Source organism: Emydura macquarii, unplaced genomic scaffold, assembly GCF_026122565.2.
Source record: "Emydura macquarii macquarii isolate MOO-44397 ecotype Brisbane River unplaced genomic scaffold, CSIRO-AGI_Emac_v2 contig_312, whole genome shotgun sequence".
Lineage (NCBI taxonomy): Eukaryota > Metazoa > Chordata > Testudines > Chelidae > Emydura > Emydura macquarii.
In genome coordinates, this window is record NW_027130449.1 from 11,707,623 (window position 1) to 11,726,658 (window position 19,036).

Below are 19,036 nucleotides of genomic sequence, written 5' to 3' on the forward strand. Positions count from 1 at the left end.
CAAAAGATATCACTATGGCTATCAAGCTGTGACAATCTGAACATGGGAGATTTAAAAAAACAAACCCCAAATACCTCCAGTATGAATCTGGTTTTAAAGGCCAGTTTACCAGCACTGACCTCTGTTTTTGCAGACACAGTACTGTACTTAGAAATCCAGTTCTTGTAACCCACAGTTTTTCTGCCGGCAATTCACTGTAAGGCTACAATATTGTTTATATTTATTTGATGAGGGTAGTGCACTTCCCAAGCATTCACAAATGGACAGTTTGTGCCTTGAGATGACAGTTTAAGAACAGACAGGAAAGTAGATAGATTTTAGGGAAAGTGAAGAATGAAAAGAGATTCATCATGAATCTTGTTCATTTGTATTATTAGCAGATTGCTAGAAGTGGGGTTTAATAGTAGTCTGTATAGGGGACTTTGTGGATGAGTTTAGGAGAATTGAAGTAGGAGTAGGGGGCTACATGGAAGAAGTCTTGGAGGCACTTGTGTGAGAGGTTGATAAATGGACACATTACTAGATGCTAAGGAATCACATTTCCATCTCTAATTCATCATATAAATATCTGGGCACAATTTTTTTGCTTTTGCAAAACTGTGCTTGCAAAAATCTATGGAATCATTGAGGCCCTGCTAAATTCTGGCAGCATATTTTTGACTGAAACACACTGCATAAAGCGGTCATCGTATAATGGAGATGCTTTAAAATTTGCCTTCAGATAAATGATGGATGAGGGATTCTCTTTCCAGATTAGTGGGAGACCATTTCTTAAAAAATCCCAAACTCTGACTGACACCCCCCCACACACAAACTTTGGCAGTTCAGATATGCGCTCCGCAGAGGCGGAGGGTTCTTATTTTTAGATCTCAGTGGTGAAGAGACAGGCAGACAGGAAGTGCCCATTTAGCAGTTTATTCAAGGCAGCACTTAAGCTATGAGAGTTCCAAATTTTAAGCTATTTGCAAGCTGTTAACAATTGGGAATCAGGAGCTTACCAGCACGAGGGTGGGGAGGCCCATTCTCCACCCTATAAGTGAGTTGCAGCCAGGAAGCCAACCCACCCAGGGCATCCGCTAGTACCTCCATGGATCCACAGAGAGCCTCAGGGCAGGGTGCACCTGGAGGTCCTAAAATACCCCCTTCCCCAATTCTAGCAATAAGCTTATTGGCTATATTTCAATCCCCTTGGGGATTGGGCCTTAACCCTTGTTTCCTGTTCTTTATCTGCAATAAGGTGATGTTAGTTGTTTATTACTAGAGTTGCTGATTTTACTCCTAATGCTGCTAATTTTTTGCTGACCCTATGGTCAGCTGGCTTCTATATTCATTTTAAGGATATTTTCAGACCTGGAGACAGTTCCTCTTATTCCTTACAAGTCTGGTTCTTGGGAGGCCTAACTTTTGCATATGAGCCTGCTGCCACTTTTAGGGCCTAGCTCTTGCCATACTAAGCTGACCTCGTGTTACAAAGTCTTGCGCGCGCCCTGATAAGATAAAATAGGATTCTGATCCAACCCACCCTGGTTTTGCAAAATGTTCTTGTTGCCAGGGTTTTGAAAACACAGTGGACCAAAACCAGAGCCATTTCTCAAATCCACATCACACTGTGGACTTTGGATAAAATGGAGCCTTATAACTTTGTTTTTGCAAAAGAATTCTCCACACCCCACCCCTGCTGCCCAAAAAAGCCCCAGCTCCATCTTTGCCCATCCGTGTCTTTAAATAACAGTAACAGCATTTCACTAGACACATTTTTAAAAACACGTCTGAAACACTTATTAGTCTAGAGACACATCTCTACCTTTCTTCCTTAGCAAAACTCTATCAGCACTGAAATGTTTACAGAATGTGAGTGACTCCAGATCCTAGCAGAGCCAGACCATATTTTACAGGCGACTGCAACTGCTTCTCTCCACAGTACCTCCTTGCTGCTTATTGCACTATACTATTTGTGGCCAGCATGGGTGGAAGAACACAGTGAGGTGCAAGCTCTCCTCCCTTTCCAACCCCACCAAACCAAATCCAGGACGGCGCAGGGATCTCCGTTGTGTGTGTGCTGAGGCTAGGACTGTCATTCATTCTGTGATCAGCTCCTGAAAGCAGCTAGAGAGCAGCTGGCAAAAAAAAAATTCTGAGAAAAAAAAATTGCATTGCATCTAAATCTGTCTGTCCACCCAGGCTCCTATTGCAGGAAAATATATTTGCAAAAACTTCCACCCCACCAGCAGATTACAATGCTGCACGCTAAGGATCTCATCTGGACTCTGTTTTTCCTTGGAGCTGCAGGTACACGAAAATATGGGTTTTTTGGAGGGTGGGGACAAATTTGATTTCTAACCACTTCTGAATACTGTTGTGATGCAATTTTAGACCGATCGGAAGGAACAGGGGAATTGTGTTTTTGTTTCTTAGAATGCAATGTTTTTATACTGACGATTTGTTTCCCCCAAATATTGAATGTTGTGCTTTTCCCCCATCCCACTTTGTTTCCTTTGGCTCAATTGGGGGATATTCGTAGAGGCTGGAAGCGTTGCACGACGGCTGGCTTAGCCCTCCTGCACTTTTGCGATTTCCCCCCTTCTCTGCATTTCAAAGGCAGCATTTTGGTGGAGGAACTGGGAGATGAGCGAGAGGCACGGTTGGGGAGGAGGATTGGGAGGTGCCGGCTGAGCAAACATTGAGGAGAAAAGAATAAACCCCAGATCCTCCAGCTGAACCAAATCAGCATCTTGCAGAGTAAACACTGAAGCTAGGAACCCTTTATTTTGTTGCCGAGTGGACAAGTCCCTATTGGTATTTTCGCTGCCTCGGCTCCCACACGGCTAGACAGTCTTAACGGCTTGCAATAGAAGGGGAAATTAGAAGAAAAGAAAAACGTGGTTTTTCCCCCCCGCCCCCCACCCGTGCATGGTGCTACTTTGCTTTACTAGACGTCCAGTTAGTTGGAAACATTGTTCACAATTGTGGAATCTGATTGGGAAAGATGGCTCGGTCTGCAATTTGACAGGAGAAAGTGAAAAGGGGGGTGGTGGGGAGGTGAGGAGGGCGTGAGCCAGGGGCTGGTTTTATAGGCTGGTGATGCAAATGTACATGAATGCAAGGGAAGGAATTGCACCTCGTTCGTCAACCTGCCCCCTCGGGTTGAGGGTTCTGCGTGTTGCAGATTGCAGACAATGGAGAAGGGAAAGGGGGAAGGCGAGTGAAATGAGGAGGGTGCTGCGTGCGATGTGTTCATGGTGTCGCCGTCGGAGGAGCCAGGAGGGGGCTTTGTTGTAAAAAATGTCCATCGGAATAGCGGACGGATGGTACCGTTTTTGCAAACGATGCCTGTGTAGGGGCGGGAGGGGGGGGAATGCAACGAGCCCACAGCGAGGGGAGAGGGAGTTGCAAATAAAGGAGAGGGAGAGAGCGGCTGCAAAAAATAAAGGGGGGGGGGCGAGGGGGCAGTGAAAGCAGCTGCTCGGGGATGGGGGGGCGCTAAGAACTGCGGGGGGGCGGGTCAGAGCTGCTGGGGTGCAGTAAGTTCGGCAATGGGAGGAATCTGGTGCAGGAAAAATCGGTGCGATGGTGTGTGAGCGCGCGCTGCTGATGGAGCTGGGCGGGGAGGGGGGGGGGGGGCGGTGGACGGGCGCGAGCTCCTGAGCTGGCGGGTGCGGAGGGGGGGGGCGGTCGTTGGTTGGGGGGGGGGTTCGATTGCATCCGTGGCCAATCAAGAGCCAGCGGCCCCGAGCGGGAAATGCCGTTAGGGGCTTTGCTCCCCAACGTTCGTAACGGCCGCGCCCCCCCGTCCCCATTCACCTCAGACCCGCCCCCCCCATGCACCGCCCCGCCCAGCTGGGAGCCCAAGGCATTGCCTCAGCTCCGCGCTGCCACCCAGGTGTCATGCACCCCCCACCCTTGCTGGGCCACTGCCTGCCCCACTGCCGCCCTCCCCCCTGGGCTCAGCAGCCCCCCCTTGCCCCGGGACCGCGCCCACACCAGTGGCACTCCAGCTCCCCACTGCCTGCCCTGCCTTTGCTCCCTGGCCGCCATCACCCCACCCCTACCTGCGGGTGCCACCCCAGCTTGCCAGCATGCACCCTGACCGGCCACTGGCCTGCTCCGCTCCCAGCGGGTGTCAGCCCCCAGCGCCCCACAGCCACCCTTGCACACCTGCTCACACCCCACTGCAGCCACCTCCTCCCCAGTCGCAGCTGCCGTCCCCCCCCCGACCCTCTGTGCACACTGTGCTCCCCTTCCGGTGTTGCTCCGCTCCGCAACCGCTGCCCTGGCACAGCTCCGCCTAGTCGCGACACCCCGCCACGCGCTGTCCTCGGCCCCACCACCCGAAATCTCTCTTCCCCCCCCGGCCCCCCGCGCTGGTGATCCTCATCTCCCCAACAGCGACTGCTGCTGTCACCACTCCACCGTTCAACACCCCCCTACCCCGCTCTCACCACCATGCCACCAGCACTCACCCACCCCACAGCTGCCACAGACCCTGCACTGGTGCCCCCCAACCCACTGTCAGATACACCCCCAAGCTCAAGGCTGCCTAGGGAACATCAGCCCATCCTGCTACCCAGCTTCCCCATACCACAAATACCATCCTACAGCTGCTCCTCAATTTGAATTTTTAAATGTTTTATTCCTTACTGGTCTAGAACCCAAATCTGAACAAATAAGGAGATTGTCCGATCCCTGCCACCACCCATCTCATCCCAGCCACACCCTCCAATGACGATTACCACATATGTATCTTCCCTCCTCCAGAGCAGCATTAGATACCTGCCTTTCCCCCAGCAATCCCCCCACATTCACATTCACACAAAGCATTCTCGATTGTGCGGGGGGGGGGAAGAAAGGTGGGTTTTTCGAGGGGACAAAAAGATTGGGGTAAGTAAAGCTTTGCCAAAGGAAAAAAATATATACACTCCTCTTTCCCTGCCCCCTTCAAAATGATGTTTGTTTGTTAATAATAATGAACGTCAAGATGCTTGGGGAGCTGCACGGCTCAGATCCAACAACTGTTAAACACCGCATAAAATGGAGAATATCAAAACCAAATCAAATATTAAAAAGTCAAAACAAAGCAGCAACACAGCATACAATTAAAGCAATACCCAGCACATCTGTAGCACCTTCCATGCTAAAGGATCCTGCCTTAATTTGCTAAGCCTTACTTCTTCCTTTCCCTGCCCCTTTCTTCCCCCCAACCCCAGAGAGAGAGAGAGAGACAGAGAAGCCTGCAGGGTGGAGTATCCAGTCTGATGAAGGAAAAGTCAAGGCAGGGAAAGAGCTACACCAGCCATGATAATGCCAATGGAAAAAGCCCTTCTCTTTTTACAGTAACTTAAATGTAGGAAAAAGCAGGGGATAGATGTGTACTAGTTAGGAAACACTGAATAGAGGATTGTCTGAGGAGTGGTCACCCGGTGAGGTGGGAACAAAAGCATTCCCTCTGCATCTTTTAAAATAGCCTCTTTTGTATATATTCCTGTGTCTTGGGATAGTAACCCCTTAACTTACTCTTAAATTAAAACAACGTTCTTTTATAACTCAGAGGCTGATTTATAGATACAACAGATGGCTCATCTCCTCCTTTCGTTTGTATCCCAAGAACTATGGTTTCTTAAATAAAAGAATATTTTTGTATAAACTTTACAGTTTTGACACATGCACTTGAAGATTCAGGACCTCACCAGTTGATTTTTTTTAAAGAACGTTTAATTTAATATTAATATAATGAATTGCCAGTGTTTGTCTTCAGGAGTGTTAAAGGACTGTGGCTGCTCTCCAGACTGAAAGTGCCTTCATGCTTTCTTGGCTGGCTTCCAGAAATACATTTTACAGATAGACCTTCCTGCCTTAAAGTATAAGAAAAGATTGGCTTCTTGTTCTTAAAAGAAGGCATGAACTTCTTTTTTCTTTTCTTTTCTTTCTTTTTTTTTTAATGCAATGGATTTGTGTTGGCTGAGTGTCAGGAAAGCAGAACCAATTGATGGGGGAGGATGTGTGTGTGTGTGTGTGTGTGTGTGGGGGGGGGGATACTGCACCTGCTGCCATCAGTCTGCAGGGAACAGCAAGAAGCACTAGGAAGAGACAAAAAGCACATTTTATTTTCTTGTTAAAAATGCTATCCTGCCTTTTTATTGATCACTCACACATCTGAGCATTTATGGAGTGTATGCAAGTTATTTTTCTTTCTTTTGGTGTGGCTTTTGACATACTGTTTTTGCGGAACATACTTTAATATGAATTTTATCCATCAGTAGCAGAACTCTGTTCTCTTCTATCACATCATGAACCTCACAGACAGGAAGGCAAATGTTATGGACTTTTAATTAACTTGTACACAACCGGTTTGGGAAGAATCTGTTTTTCAGGGGCATATGTAGTAGTTAATATGAAGGAAACTGCCTGAAGAATTTAATTAGATCCATAATTAAGGCTTTTTCAACTAAAGCAAAAGATATGTTTGTCAATGTTATGATGAGGAAGTAAAAACTGAGGCAAAAGTAAACATGTTCTACTGTTAAAATGGTAGTTTTAAAAACATCAAATAAAACAGTTTTCTGGTCCTTTTGTAATATAGAGCATGTCTGGGAGTAGTCTGGCCATGGATTCAGCTGTGAAGAGAACTACAGCTCCCAGGCATCTCTCTGCTTCTGAATAAGATTGCTTGCGCATGTCTGCAGTGGACTTGAGATTGTTTGGGGGAAGGGGAAAATGAATCTGTCAAATCTGGGATGGGGGAAAATACTAGGCACACAGACTTTTGTTAGGCATCAAAACTACACAGAAGCAAATTTGAAGGTCAGATTTGTGCTAGCTGTGACCCCTTTTGTTTGGGAAAGCACATGGCCAAATCTTAAAGCGGTTGCTGATGCAAAGGGATGTAAATTAGTTGGGTTTGGCATTGGTGCCATTATACTCTTTCAGTTCATGGTGTTGAAATGCTGCTTCTTTGCTGCAGCTGCTCATTAATAGCATTGCCTTTTGATGTTGGCTGGATAGCCAAATGGTGGGATTTCAGGCACTTTTAATGCATTGCATTAACTGTCTGAGGGAATCACTACTAACCATTGGAATGAGATTTTCACATGTAATTCTTGGTTTTCAATACAGAAGGTGGGATGCCTTCCCAAAGGAAGAGGAATAGGTAGGGGATCAAGGAAAAAAATTGCAAATTGAAATAATCTTAGTTCAGATTTAGTTCTTTATACTGGATCTCAAATCCAAAGATGGGCTGGGAATACAGATATTCACTCTGTTGGATGAGTTATACCTGGAAATCTTTTAAGCCTACCAAATACAAATGCAGTCAAACATTGTGCAAAAACATGTGGCAACGTATGATGAAGATAATAGTTGATTTGAAAATACCAAGACTCGATGATTTTGTCTAGTTTCTTTGGGACGGGATTGCAGCTCAGAAGTCTGAGGTGACTTCTGTGTTTCACATGTATCGTGTATTGTGGGATTATTGATTGACCAAACAGTTAGTAATAGCCTTAGTCCAAATCAGAGGTTAAGGTGAATAGAGTGGGGTCCAGATTCAGTGCTATTATAAGCAACTGCAAATTCATTTGAGATTATTGGAGGTAAAGCCTGCTGAATTTAACCCTGGATTTCTCTATTGTTCTCTCTCCAGTGGATGAGGAATTCCCCACATGTGTGGGTGGTGTCTATTTTTGGAGATGATGCTGTCAAGATTGGGCTGGGGGCGAGACTGGTTTTGTTTCAACAGTGGTATTCCTTCTGCTGTGATAGCATTTGGAGATTTTGGACTTGATTCTTGTATGACCTCTTGATGACCTCTGAGACGTTGTATAGATTCATCTGTTCTCCCAGATCTTTCCTGAAGGTGGGAGTGAGTGGGAGATGCAGAATGTTCATGCTGGAGCTGGTTTTTTAGGAGGCTTGTTTTTTAAGGATATTTTTATATGTTATGTTTTTGATAGTGTGTAATTCTCTTAGAGCCTGAGATAGGAGAAAATGAAATAAACAAAGAGGGGAGTAATCATCTTTCCAGTAACACCTCATTTAGTTTCTTAGGCAGTCATCCCTTCACACTGAAAGCTAGACTGTTATAAAATCGTACATCCACAGCTACACTGAAGGAGATAGTTTGGGGAAGAATCACATAGTACTTGCAAGCTAAATGAGTTATCCACCTCCTTAAGCCATCATGTTTAAGAGGTGAATAATTGATACACATATCTGGTAACCATTTGGTCTACTAAGAGACAGTTGTATGTGCAACAGAAATAAGGGTGCCGTGGACAGTTTGGGCAATCAGAGTATTTGCTCCTGAAGACATGGTGGGTTCTTGTCAACTTTCAACAATATATTAATAGTCAAGCATGATTTAAGAAGAAGGTTTTCAGATCAGCCTTAAATGGGCATCTGTTTTCATCCATAGTCAGAGACTCAGAGTTGTCTTTACTCAACACCATGGTATTTGAGAGATCTAGTTATGTAGAGATCTGATCCAAAGTCCATAGAAGCCTGGGTAAGTCCTTCTGTTGACTTCAGTGGGCTTTAGATCAATTCCATGGTTATCTAAACTGTAGGCACAAAAACCTGAGCCTGCATTTATTTGCACCTGCAATTTGTGGCTGCAGAAATGGAGGCCAGTATCTGAAAATCCAGTGCAAGAAGATAAGTTTTGAATACGAAATACAGTAATCAACTGTCAGATATTGTGTCTTCCAGCTATTCACATCCTGGATCTTGTGAAAAGAAAAAACAGCTGTAGAGATCTGCAGAACTGTGTGTGAGAACTGGGGATGTCTTACCACAAACAAGCCAGAATGATGTGAAGAAACAATCCAAAGTGTTCGCACCCTAACCTAAATCTTGTATGAGATTATTTCCATAAACAAATTAATAACATTTTTAAAAGGCTATATTTCTTCTGTTACCTGTTCTACAGGGCAGTTTAATTTTAAAACTTTTCAAGAAGTTACATGACCTTTGAAAGCCCAATTAAAATAAAATCCTTAGGAAACAGTGAGACTGGCAAGATGTGAATCTTCTACTAAATAGAGATTTTTGAAATAGTGTCTGTTGAAAAGATATTTTACTAAAAAGAATTTGATCAGAATATTTATAGATTATTGTGCTTACTTTCCTAGATAGTACTGATCTTCAATTCATTGTAAAAAGAATATCTAAGGAGTGTCCCTTGAGATTTCAAGTGACAATGAAAATCTTTTCTTACACATTTTGTTCAAGCTTTGCTGACATTGAAGATTTTTTGCACGATTACAGGTCTAAACGATAAATATTCCTGTTAATTTTCATTAGCTGTTTCTATGGGAAGAACTTTGTTAGCATGAATAGTTCACATCTATTTGGACAAACTAAATACTTAATTCAAAGATAAGTAAACTGAAGAAGTTAGGAAAGAATAGTAGTAAAAGAAATTTTAAGTATTTTAAAGAATGTTTTGCTTAAATATCCAGAGTTGTTATCCATATGTCTTTTCTGAACCAAAAACACTGCTTTGTTTATAGATAAATGATCATTATTTTATAATAGTTGGATCATGGAAAAATCAGAGTAGATAGATGCTTTTAACGGGCTAATTATTTTTGCCTATATAGTACATAAGACTTGCTGATTTTGTTTAATGCAAATTGTGGTTATAAAAGCGGAAGTAATGGACAGTTTAAATATTTCAGTTACAATTGCAATTTTATAATGTATGATGCATGAGTCAACCTTGAAGTGTCAAAGAAAGATAAATGTGAATCCTTAATTTCTCACTCTGTTTTAAGTATAACATGAAGTTATTTGTTTGGTAATTTGAAGTCTTATTACAAGGGAGAAGAAAAATCTTCAAAACTGCTTGAAAACAAAAAAAGGATGGTAAGTCTGAAACACTCAAAAAGGTTCATAGTGAGAAATGAGTCAGCTAACATATTCAAGGTACAATTGGAGGTCATGTTGGGTAAAGTATGGTTTATTGGCACTTGAAGTGGAAAGTTTGTGCCACAGGAGGGTCCTGGCCTGGTTGTATAAATGAAGTGTTGTTGACAAGGTGACGAGATGAAGAATAGGGTGTGGTGAAACTTTTATTCATGAAGATCGAAAAATGGTGTGTCTAATTCTCAATAGGCTTTTGTTTCTCATGTAACTTGTCCAAAGACCAGTAAACGTTATGAAAAAACATTTTGAGAAATTTTATACACTAATAAGTTTGTTTAAGCAGCACTTGCTTTGCTGTTAAATGTCATTCAAATTACTGCTACATAGTAAATAATGGTATTAGATTTGTGTTGGGAATTATAAAGTCCTTTTGCTTTGCTTTCTAAAAGTGTGAAAATTTCTTCAATGTACAGCTAGTTATTTCTAGGTTTAAATGCAATCATTAAGTTTGCTGCTAAACTGTAAGTATTATTATTATTAAAGATGAACAATTGGAAAAACTATATTTTTTCTTTGTTCTCCTAGCTGGTGGGAAAACAGAATCTATTAAATCTTTTGTTTCCTATTTAAAACAGCCAATTTGGCATTTGTTTACAAAATATTGGCCAATTGGTCCTAATGTGTGGTATTATTGCATAATCTTATGTTTAAAAATAAACAGTGGAAATAATTGAAGAAACCTCGAAGTTTAGAAATGCTTGTTGGTGGTTCTTCACATTGCACTAAAAAAGCAGGCTGTCTTTGCATATTAATCACTCTTTGAAAGGAAGTTTGCCTTATTTGCATTGTGCATGCACTGAGGAGTCCCATAGTGAGCCTGAGAAAAAAAGGGGGGAATTGTAATTGTTGTTCTGAAAAGAGTATTTATTCCATTCAAGTGGAAAGGCTGAATGCGGGAGAATTAGTGCAGTGTTTTGTGGAAGAACAGTCCCATTTGGTCACTTCATTTCATGTGGAGCAGTTCTAGCTTGTAAGGAGCTCGAACACTGGAGGTAGGGTTAAAAGGGGAGTGACTCATCATTGTATGATGTAATCTAGCACTAAAGATATTCTCTTTTGCAAGTACAAATAATCACTGAATCATCAAGTAAAAAGGAATGAAAATAAAATTTGGTGAAATGTATAAAGTTTAATGTTTGTCTTTTTTATTATTGATTGTGTTTTTATGATGATTGTGAGTTTATCAGAAACTGCTCTGTGGAATCTGTAGTGATTTGGGAAATCTTCAGGCTACATGTTTTTCAGAATAAGAGGTTCTTAGATTGGATTCACCAACATGGTACTCCCAGTTTATAGTAGCATAACTGTTACTCTGATGTAAAACTGGAGAAATGCATTGGTGAATCAGGTTCCTTATCTATGTGTGTCACACTTTCATCTATTATGATTGCAGAGTCAGAAAATGAAAATGCAAGGTCTTGCTACTTTTATTTATGGGACAAGAGAATTGGAAGTTGATGGTTGAGACAGTACATTTTCAGGAAGGGTAGTGAAGATATCTTTTGAGATTATAAAATGTGAAGCGATAACATTTTGAAGAGGGAGATGTTCCCTGGCTAATTTTCTCAATAGCCCAAGGAGAAGGGTGATTATATTTAAAATACTCCTTTTGCTGTGGTGGAACTAGGATTTTAAAATGGGTTGCCACACAATGGGAGATGTGGGGCCTGGGCTGGAGTTGGGGTGAATGTCATGGTTGCTGGTGGTATTACCAACAAACAACTGCAGTTTTAAATAGAGATGTGTCCAAAAAAGGTCTATTAATGCTAAAGGGGGATAAAGACATCTAACAAGGGGAGAATATATCATTCAGATGGTAAATGAAAATGTTCATTATTAGATATCCCCCCCTAAATCCATAAAACTAACCTTATATTTGTATTTAATCAATAATATTGACTTTTGTAGTTTAGTAAAAACTTGGCTGAAACTTCTTTTGCTTGATTTCTTGTTAACCAGTGTTTGGGCGTCTTTTCTTGTTCTGAAATTAGTTTAGTTATTGGCTAATATTTTTAGTTTGTGAATTGTGCAAGGTTGAAGATATAATTATCCTCCTTTGAATAATAGACTGCAGAGAAATACTTGAGCTTTGGTATTCTGATTTTGGGTGAAGCTGCTTGAACTTGAGTCTTTCTATAAATTAATCAGAAGAACTAAACTGCGGATGCTTTTGTTGTTGTCCTTTGTAATAGGGAAGTATGTAGTGTGTGTGCTTGTAGCTCAACAGCTACAGTTAATGTTGGGAACATACTAGGGATCTCATTTTAGCAATGCTGTTCAACTAAGAAAAGAGGAAAGAAGCATGAGTGTCCTCAGCAGGTTTCCTCTTGTTTAGTTAGAAGTGAGTGATTTGTAATATATACATCATTGTATGTATATGGTAGTATAGTACAGTTTATGTTGCTGTTGTAAAGAAGAAATTGGCTTAACGCAAAAACTTTACCTAAGTAATGTTGCTGTCATGACCACGATAATTAAAAGAAACTCCAGGCTGATATTCCCTCTTTATTTTGTCCCATATTTCTATTTCTGTTATTTGTAAGGTGCACAAATCACTTTTGAGTCTTGGGAGTTGTATATAATTATTTTGGCAAATATGGTATACAGTGACACAGCAATTATGTTTTCAAAACAATCCTTTAGAACTATCACATGATCTTAAGTATTAGCATATCTGTGTAAACAGAACCGGTTAAGATACTGTTGTGTTTGCATTTGTTACACTGTAATTATAATTACATTCTATTTATTGCATTATTATTGTTATAGGTATAACGTTATGACATACACTCTCTATTCATATATATATATATATATATATATACACACACATATATACATACCCACAAAAATCAGTTGTTTGTATTTTGAAAAACTTCTCAAACATTTAATTGTCTTTATGTTCTCAGTAGTTGATTTATATATGATGCTTAATAACACAAGCTTTGCTTATAACAATCATGTTGTGTTACAGAATGTAATTCAGGGTCAAAAACAATAACTGCAGATGCTGTCAAATAATTAAATGTTCAGAGAACTTACTGATTGAAACATCATACTTGTCTGGTGGTCGTGTATACTGTTTAAGAAAATATAATAAAGTTACTTTTTGAAGTATATTGTCTGTTAAAACATTGTTTTAAACCTGCTAAATTCAAAAGAAACTACTGAAAACATATTTCATTTGTGGTGTTTCCAAAACATAATTCCTTAGAACTATAATATGGTTTTAAGGATTGTGAACTAACACACCGAATTACTGCATTTAGGAGACTATAGAGTAGGAGTATGATCTGTAGGATGCAACATACTACTTTGCTACAGCCTTTGAGGCATTTAGCATTTATGGTGTACTCACTGGGGCTTGATATTTATTGGCAGGGGGAGGCTAAAATACTATTAAACAAGTAAACGGTGTATAACAGTATTTATTTACCCTTCAAAAAAATCTAATAGATCTTAAAAAAATACTTTACCAAAAATAAAATGGTGCATATGATTGGGCTTTGGTGAAGCATTCTGGGCTCTGTTTGGCTTTTATCTCCTCTTTATGGCCACTATCATTTAGGTGGGCCCTCCATTGTCTCTGTCATAATCAGTGATGTATGCAGATATACACTCTTGCGTCATTGTACTAGGTTACTATTGTAAAGCTTTATCAGCTTCTCCTCAGCACACTAACAGTTTTCTATTCTAACCTGTCTTCTTTCCCAGCTAGATATGTCCCCAGTGGCCTGTTGGGAGATCACAAGTATTAGGTAGAACAAGCCCCTTCCTTCCTGCTGCTTTCACCACTTACCAGTATATAGCACTTATAGCTCAGCTGCTGTTGTTGCTTACCCCTGATTTCCATGTCCTTGATGCTGTGCTAGGTGTGAGGAGCAGAGCAGCTAATGTGGTGAAAGCAGCCATGTAAGGTAGATATTGAAGACTCAACTTTTTTATTCTTATTTGAACATATTTGGATTTAAAAAAAGAAAGTAATGAATTATCTGTCCAGTCAAGATCCAGGTAGAGATTTAATTGACTGAGATTCTCTAATAGCTCTGAATCTGCAGGGCCCAATGAATGGCTACACTGAAATGTAGGAGTTTGTCTTCATTAAAGTATCCTCCTTTACCCCTCAGCATGGTATCTCTTTTCAAAGCAAGTAGGGCTTGTATATGTATAATTTAAAGGTAGATTGGCTGCAGAGTTGCTAGGTCAGCCTTATGTCTGACATCAGAGTTTTGTCTGTTAGTAGACTGTCTCCACTGCCATGGGTCTGCTTCTAGATCTGAGTTTAGGAGTTGGGAAGAAGTTGTGACTTGATGCTTTATGCTGGTGTGGGTGTTTTTCATAAATCCTTGAATGGGGCTGAACAGTGAAAGCCACACAACTTTGTAGAATAAAAATTATTTAATCGAGGCCCCATAACTAATTTTTCTTTCAGTAGAGCCTTTCCATCCCTAGGAAGCAAGTGCATTTGAATGTGCTCTTGTAGAGATTGTTTTTTGCATAATATTGGTCGTTGGGAGACAGATTTTATGCTTGGATGTTTGTGCTTCACTGCCTTTCACTTCAGTTGTAGTTGCATGTACATATCTGAGAAAAGAACCTAGCTGGTGGTGACTGTTTTGAGATGTTTTCCTGTCCCATGTACTCAGAGATCCCATCCATTGGTTACTGTGTCAATGGTTTTACTACAAAATGTTCAGAATAATTGCAGAGGTAAGTGAAGATGCACATAAATCTGCAGATTGGCCACACACCCTGCTTTCACAAAGCAGGACATGCCTATGAATTGCAAGTAGCTGTGATAACCTCCTTACAGGTGCTGGAAAATAGGGTTATTAATCAATTGCAATGAAAAAAATGCAGCCTACATGTAAGCAATCCTTCCATTTAACTTGCAGTAATGTTAACAGTTAATGAGTATTTTCCATAGGATCTTAAATTTTAAATGAATGCTGTTTAGTTACAGTAATTAACAGTGAACATTTGGGCTCTTACACAGCTGTCATCACTATTGTATCTGAGCACCTTCTAGTAATGCCTTAAAGTGACGAATCTAACGTCACCTGTGATGTTTTTTTCTCGTATCCTCTCCTCAGGAAATGAATTGTGTATACAATAGAATGCTTTTAGTATTGGTAGAATTTTGTTTTGTTAAATGTACACACTGCTGCATGTTTGAGAGCAGGGTTGAAGAAATGTGTCTTGCACTTGGAGTAGAAGGTGGCAAGGCTTGCGATGGTCTATGACTATATGTACATAATAAAGTAAATGCATAAGTTAAACTTCAAAAAACGTATCTCAACTTTTCTAGTAATAGGTTAGATGTTTGCAGTCATGGTGGAAACAGTCAGAAGTGTACTACTTTTGTGTTGTCACTTTAATGCTAAAAATTAGCAACATTGATCTTGTATAAAATGGTAGGAGCCAGAACTGTTAATAATATATTATCCTTTCTAATAACAATAATGAGAGAAAATGCCAATACCTTGGACTAGGGCACATTTAAATTTTTCAGTGGGTTATGTTTTAGTTGTTTTTATACGTGCTTGAAAAATATACACCCCTTGAAGAAAACAGGAATTATCTAATTACCTATAGATGAAGATGTTACTATGTATTGATTTTAAAATTAATTTGGGTTTAAAGAAAGCCACTGTAGATGGAGAACATATTTTTTTATGAATGCAACCCATAGTTTAAACAAAAAACCACAAGTTAAATGGGAATCAAATCACTGGAATTTGTATTGCTAGTAACCATGAAATTGAGGATTCCATCTTTTCATGACTGCAGCCTGTGATGAACTATACGGTACTATTATTCTATCAACTTCACAGAATGATTAATGTCATATCTAGTAGCTTTTGTGGATGAATATGTTGCTTCTCATGGATTTAAATTAGTAAATGCAAATGAATCCTGAGATCAAAATGGTAAATCCCATACTGTAGTTGTCTTGTGTATGTTCCGGCCCCGTGTTGTTTATCTCTGCTGTGTTTATTGTCTACAAATGCACTTGTGATTTATTATTTATTGGGGCATACACAAGTAGCTGGAAGTTTAAAAAGGGGGGAAAAGTGGAACAAGAATGTTTCCTTATCAGAAAAATGGTTTTATCTTATCCCTTTGTTCTTGAAAACTGCATTTGAGCATAGGGACCATAAGGATCTAGTTTAAGTGATGAGTGAAGCAACACTGCTGATTCCCTTGGAATTTAGCACTTTAAGTGGATTAGAACTAAAAATAGCTCTGCCTGACATTGTACCAGATCAGGAAGCATTTTAAAATATCTGCATTTGTATATTGGAGGTAAATAAAAACATCCATACTTGGAGCCAATAAGAGCATCCTAAAGCATAGGCTCTCTGTAACTGTTTTGTTACTGGAACACCTGAGTGTTGGTTGTAATTCTAAGATAAACATGTATATATTGCTAAAAATGTACAACATGGAACAAACATTACATTTTCATTCTGAAATCGTAGCTTTCTATGCAGTGTGTAATTCCATTCCTTATGTGTGAAAATTTTAACAAAGCAACACAGTGTTAACCTTTTGTTGTAATGTTTGTATGTGAGTATAGGCAGAGTTATTTACATCTTAATTATTAGCTATTTATTCAGCACCATAAATATATATGGTACGCTATAGAACAAATATAGATTACCTTATGCAGTCATTTATACCTCTTGCAAAGTGAGTGAAAAGTGGATGTAAAATGGTAATAAATCAGCATGAAGGAGGGCAAGATTTATACCAATAAGTTGATGTGGTTGCTTTGGTTGCTTATACTTGCATCCTAGAAGTTACAGCTGAGTTTGATATTGTTTCTGTGTAAGTCATTGTGATGGTAATAATGAATTGTAATGCTAATTAATTCACCTTAACTCGAGCATTTGTTAAATTGTGATGTATGAGCATGACATCATGGCTTGAGATGAGACTATATGTCTGAGTGATCATGTTAAAATCAAAACAATATTTGGAAAAGGGAAAACAACAAACATTGTCTACTTAATCTAAAAGTCTGGATCTCTATTATCACAAATGGCCATCTTACGGTTTAAATTCCATTATATACTTTTGTTGTGTTTGTCTTTTATTCTGTTTGTCAAGTCTTTGGAAGAGACAAACAGGTCTTTTGTTGCTGGCCAGATGTCACTGTTAGCTTCAGTTTTTATAACTGGGGTCTGGTCTCCCATTATCTTCCCCAGAAATCATCAGATCGTCAGCGTATGGAATGCCAGATACATGTCTCACTTCTGATTCGTGCTAGTGTAAGTCCACTGAAATCACAAGAGTTACTTTGGTTTAACTAATAAAGCCTCTCTGAATGGGCATCTCATATTAGATGGAACCTCCTTTTGTCTGGTTCAGGTCTGCAAAGGATTCTAAAACACTGATAAAGAGGATACATAAACAAGTCTCCTTCCTTGGTGTTTTGGATCCACCATGTCTGTGAATTAAACTTTATAAACAGCTGTAGGCCCTTAATAATACTATGCAATATTATTCTTTTATTCCAAAATAAACTAGTATATGCTTGCCATTAAGTGTTGGTATTAGATACTATCATTGCAGCTTGAGATAAGGAAAAGAACAGAATCTTTTTAAAATAGTGCTTAGTTGTATACAATGGACACATACATTTTTCTATGAAAAGAATGATCTTTTAAAAGAAGAAACACATTAAAATGGAGCATACCATCCAACCCAAACACTTACTTGCTTTAATGAGTTGAACAAGGCTTACCATTATGATCCAATATGTAATCAAATGTTCCTCAGGGTAATACTTAAAGCAGTCTTATTTCCATTTACAAGATAAGATATTCGGAGTTAGTTCCTCTCTTGGAAAACTACCTCTGCAAGTGGAAAGCATATAAATACACCCACATATGGAGTTATTTACTTAGTTGGAATGTATACAAGCAACAACAAACACTGTAAAACCGCAGCCTACCTTTATAATAAAGAGAACAAGTAGTCCATATGTGTATCTTACACACAGGAATACTTTAAAAATCTGTTTCTTATAGAATCTAAAAATTAAAATTGTGGACACTTCTTGTGATAGGTGAGTCCTTCCTATCAAAAAGCTTTGATGCTAGGAAGATGAATGCATATGGTGAGCTTTGACTCCTTGTGCTTGAACAATTGCAGTTCATTGGTATGGTTTCATAGAGGTTGTCCTTAAAAGGCCTTTCTGTTTTTGTGGAGATAGTAAGGAATCCTATAAGTCTGAGGACATCCGTTATCTTTCTTGATTTAAAGAGATAATTTGGTAGCAATAAAGGACAAATATTAGTAAGCTGCTTGTTGAAAATAGAAATAGAAATAATTGTGGTTTGTTAGACTGATGAAACCACGTCAGTAGCAACCATATAAGGTCATTGGTTCCACTGAGAAAAAGCAATGGCAAACCACAGTCTAAGAAACAAGAATAGTCTTCATGGTTCTGTAGAGCTGTGTGTCATATGCCTTGGTTTGATATGCAGGATACCAAGTGGAAGAGACTACACTTGTCAATAATAAACCCATAAACCACCACAGAAGCACATAAAACAAGTTCTTTCATCTGCAAATTTCAAGGATACAGTATTGGGTGAAGGATGTCTTTTTTTTTTTTTTTTTTTTTTTTTTTTTTTTTTGGTTCAGTTTTATTTCATGCCTGACATTTCAAGCAAAGCTAGAACTGCCACAGCATTCTTAATCTTCCTTCTTCTAGAAGAAAAATTAGAGTTTTTAGAGTTTCCTACCTCAAGGTATTTTTGTGTTACTAGACACATGCAAATCTATGCCCAAGTGTGTGTATTGTTTTGGAAAGAGAGGTGGAAAATCTAAAAGGGTTCAGTTTCTTTTATCATTTTGTTTCTTCTTCCATGTTCCACAGAGATATCAAGTTAAGGATTATGAATTTGCATTCCTTGCGCTTTAAAGAAGCGTAGAATAGTGGTATTTCCTCACACGCTTTTCAGTCAAATTATGAGCTTAAACTCTCAAAGGTGATGGCTTGTTAAAATTACGCATCGTATCCCCAAATCAATGTGTGATTATAGCAGTCTGTCTTTTGTATGGTAAGAAAGATGATTAGCACCATACAAATAACCAAGAATATAGC

General features: G+C 39.5%; 1 protein-coding gene across 4 annotated transcripts in view; it reads left to right on the forward strand.

Annotated features, from left to right (window-relative positions):
* Positions 1 to 19,036, forward strand: part of NCAM1 (neural cell adhesion molecule 1) — a 248,995-nt gene that overhangs the window by 19,009 nt on the left and 210,950 nt on the right. For 3 of the 4 annotated variants that reach the window (XM_067565590.1, XM_067565563.1, XM_067565580.1), the window contains exon 4: positions 1,922 to 2,289. In XM_067565590.1, the coding sequence (XP_067421691.1) occupies positions 2,238 to 2,289 (52 nt within the window). In that variant the 5' untranslated portion in view covers positions 1,922 to 2,237. The remainder of the gene's footprint in view (positions 1 to 1,921; positions 2,290 to 19,036) is intronic. The other variant, XM_067565573.1, reaches the window with a different exon arrangement.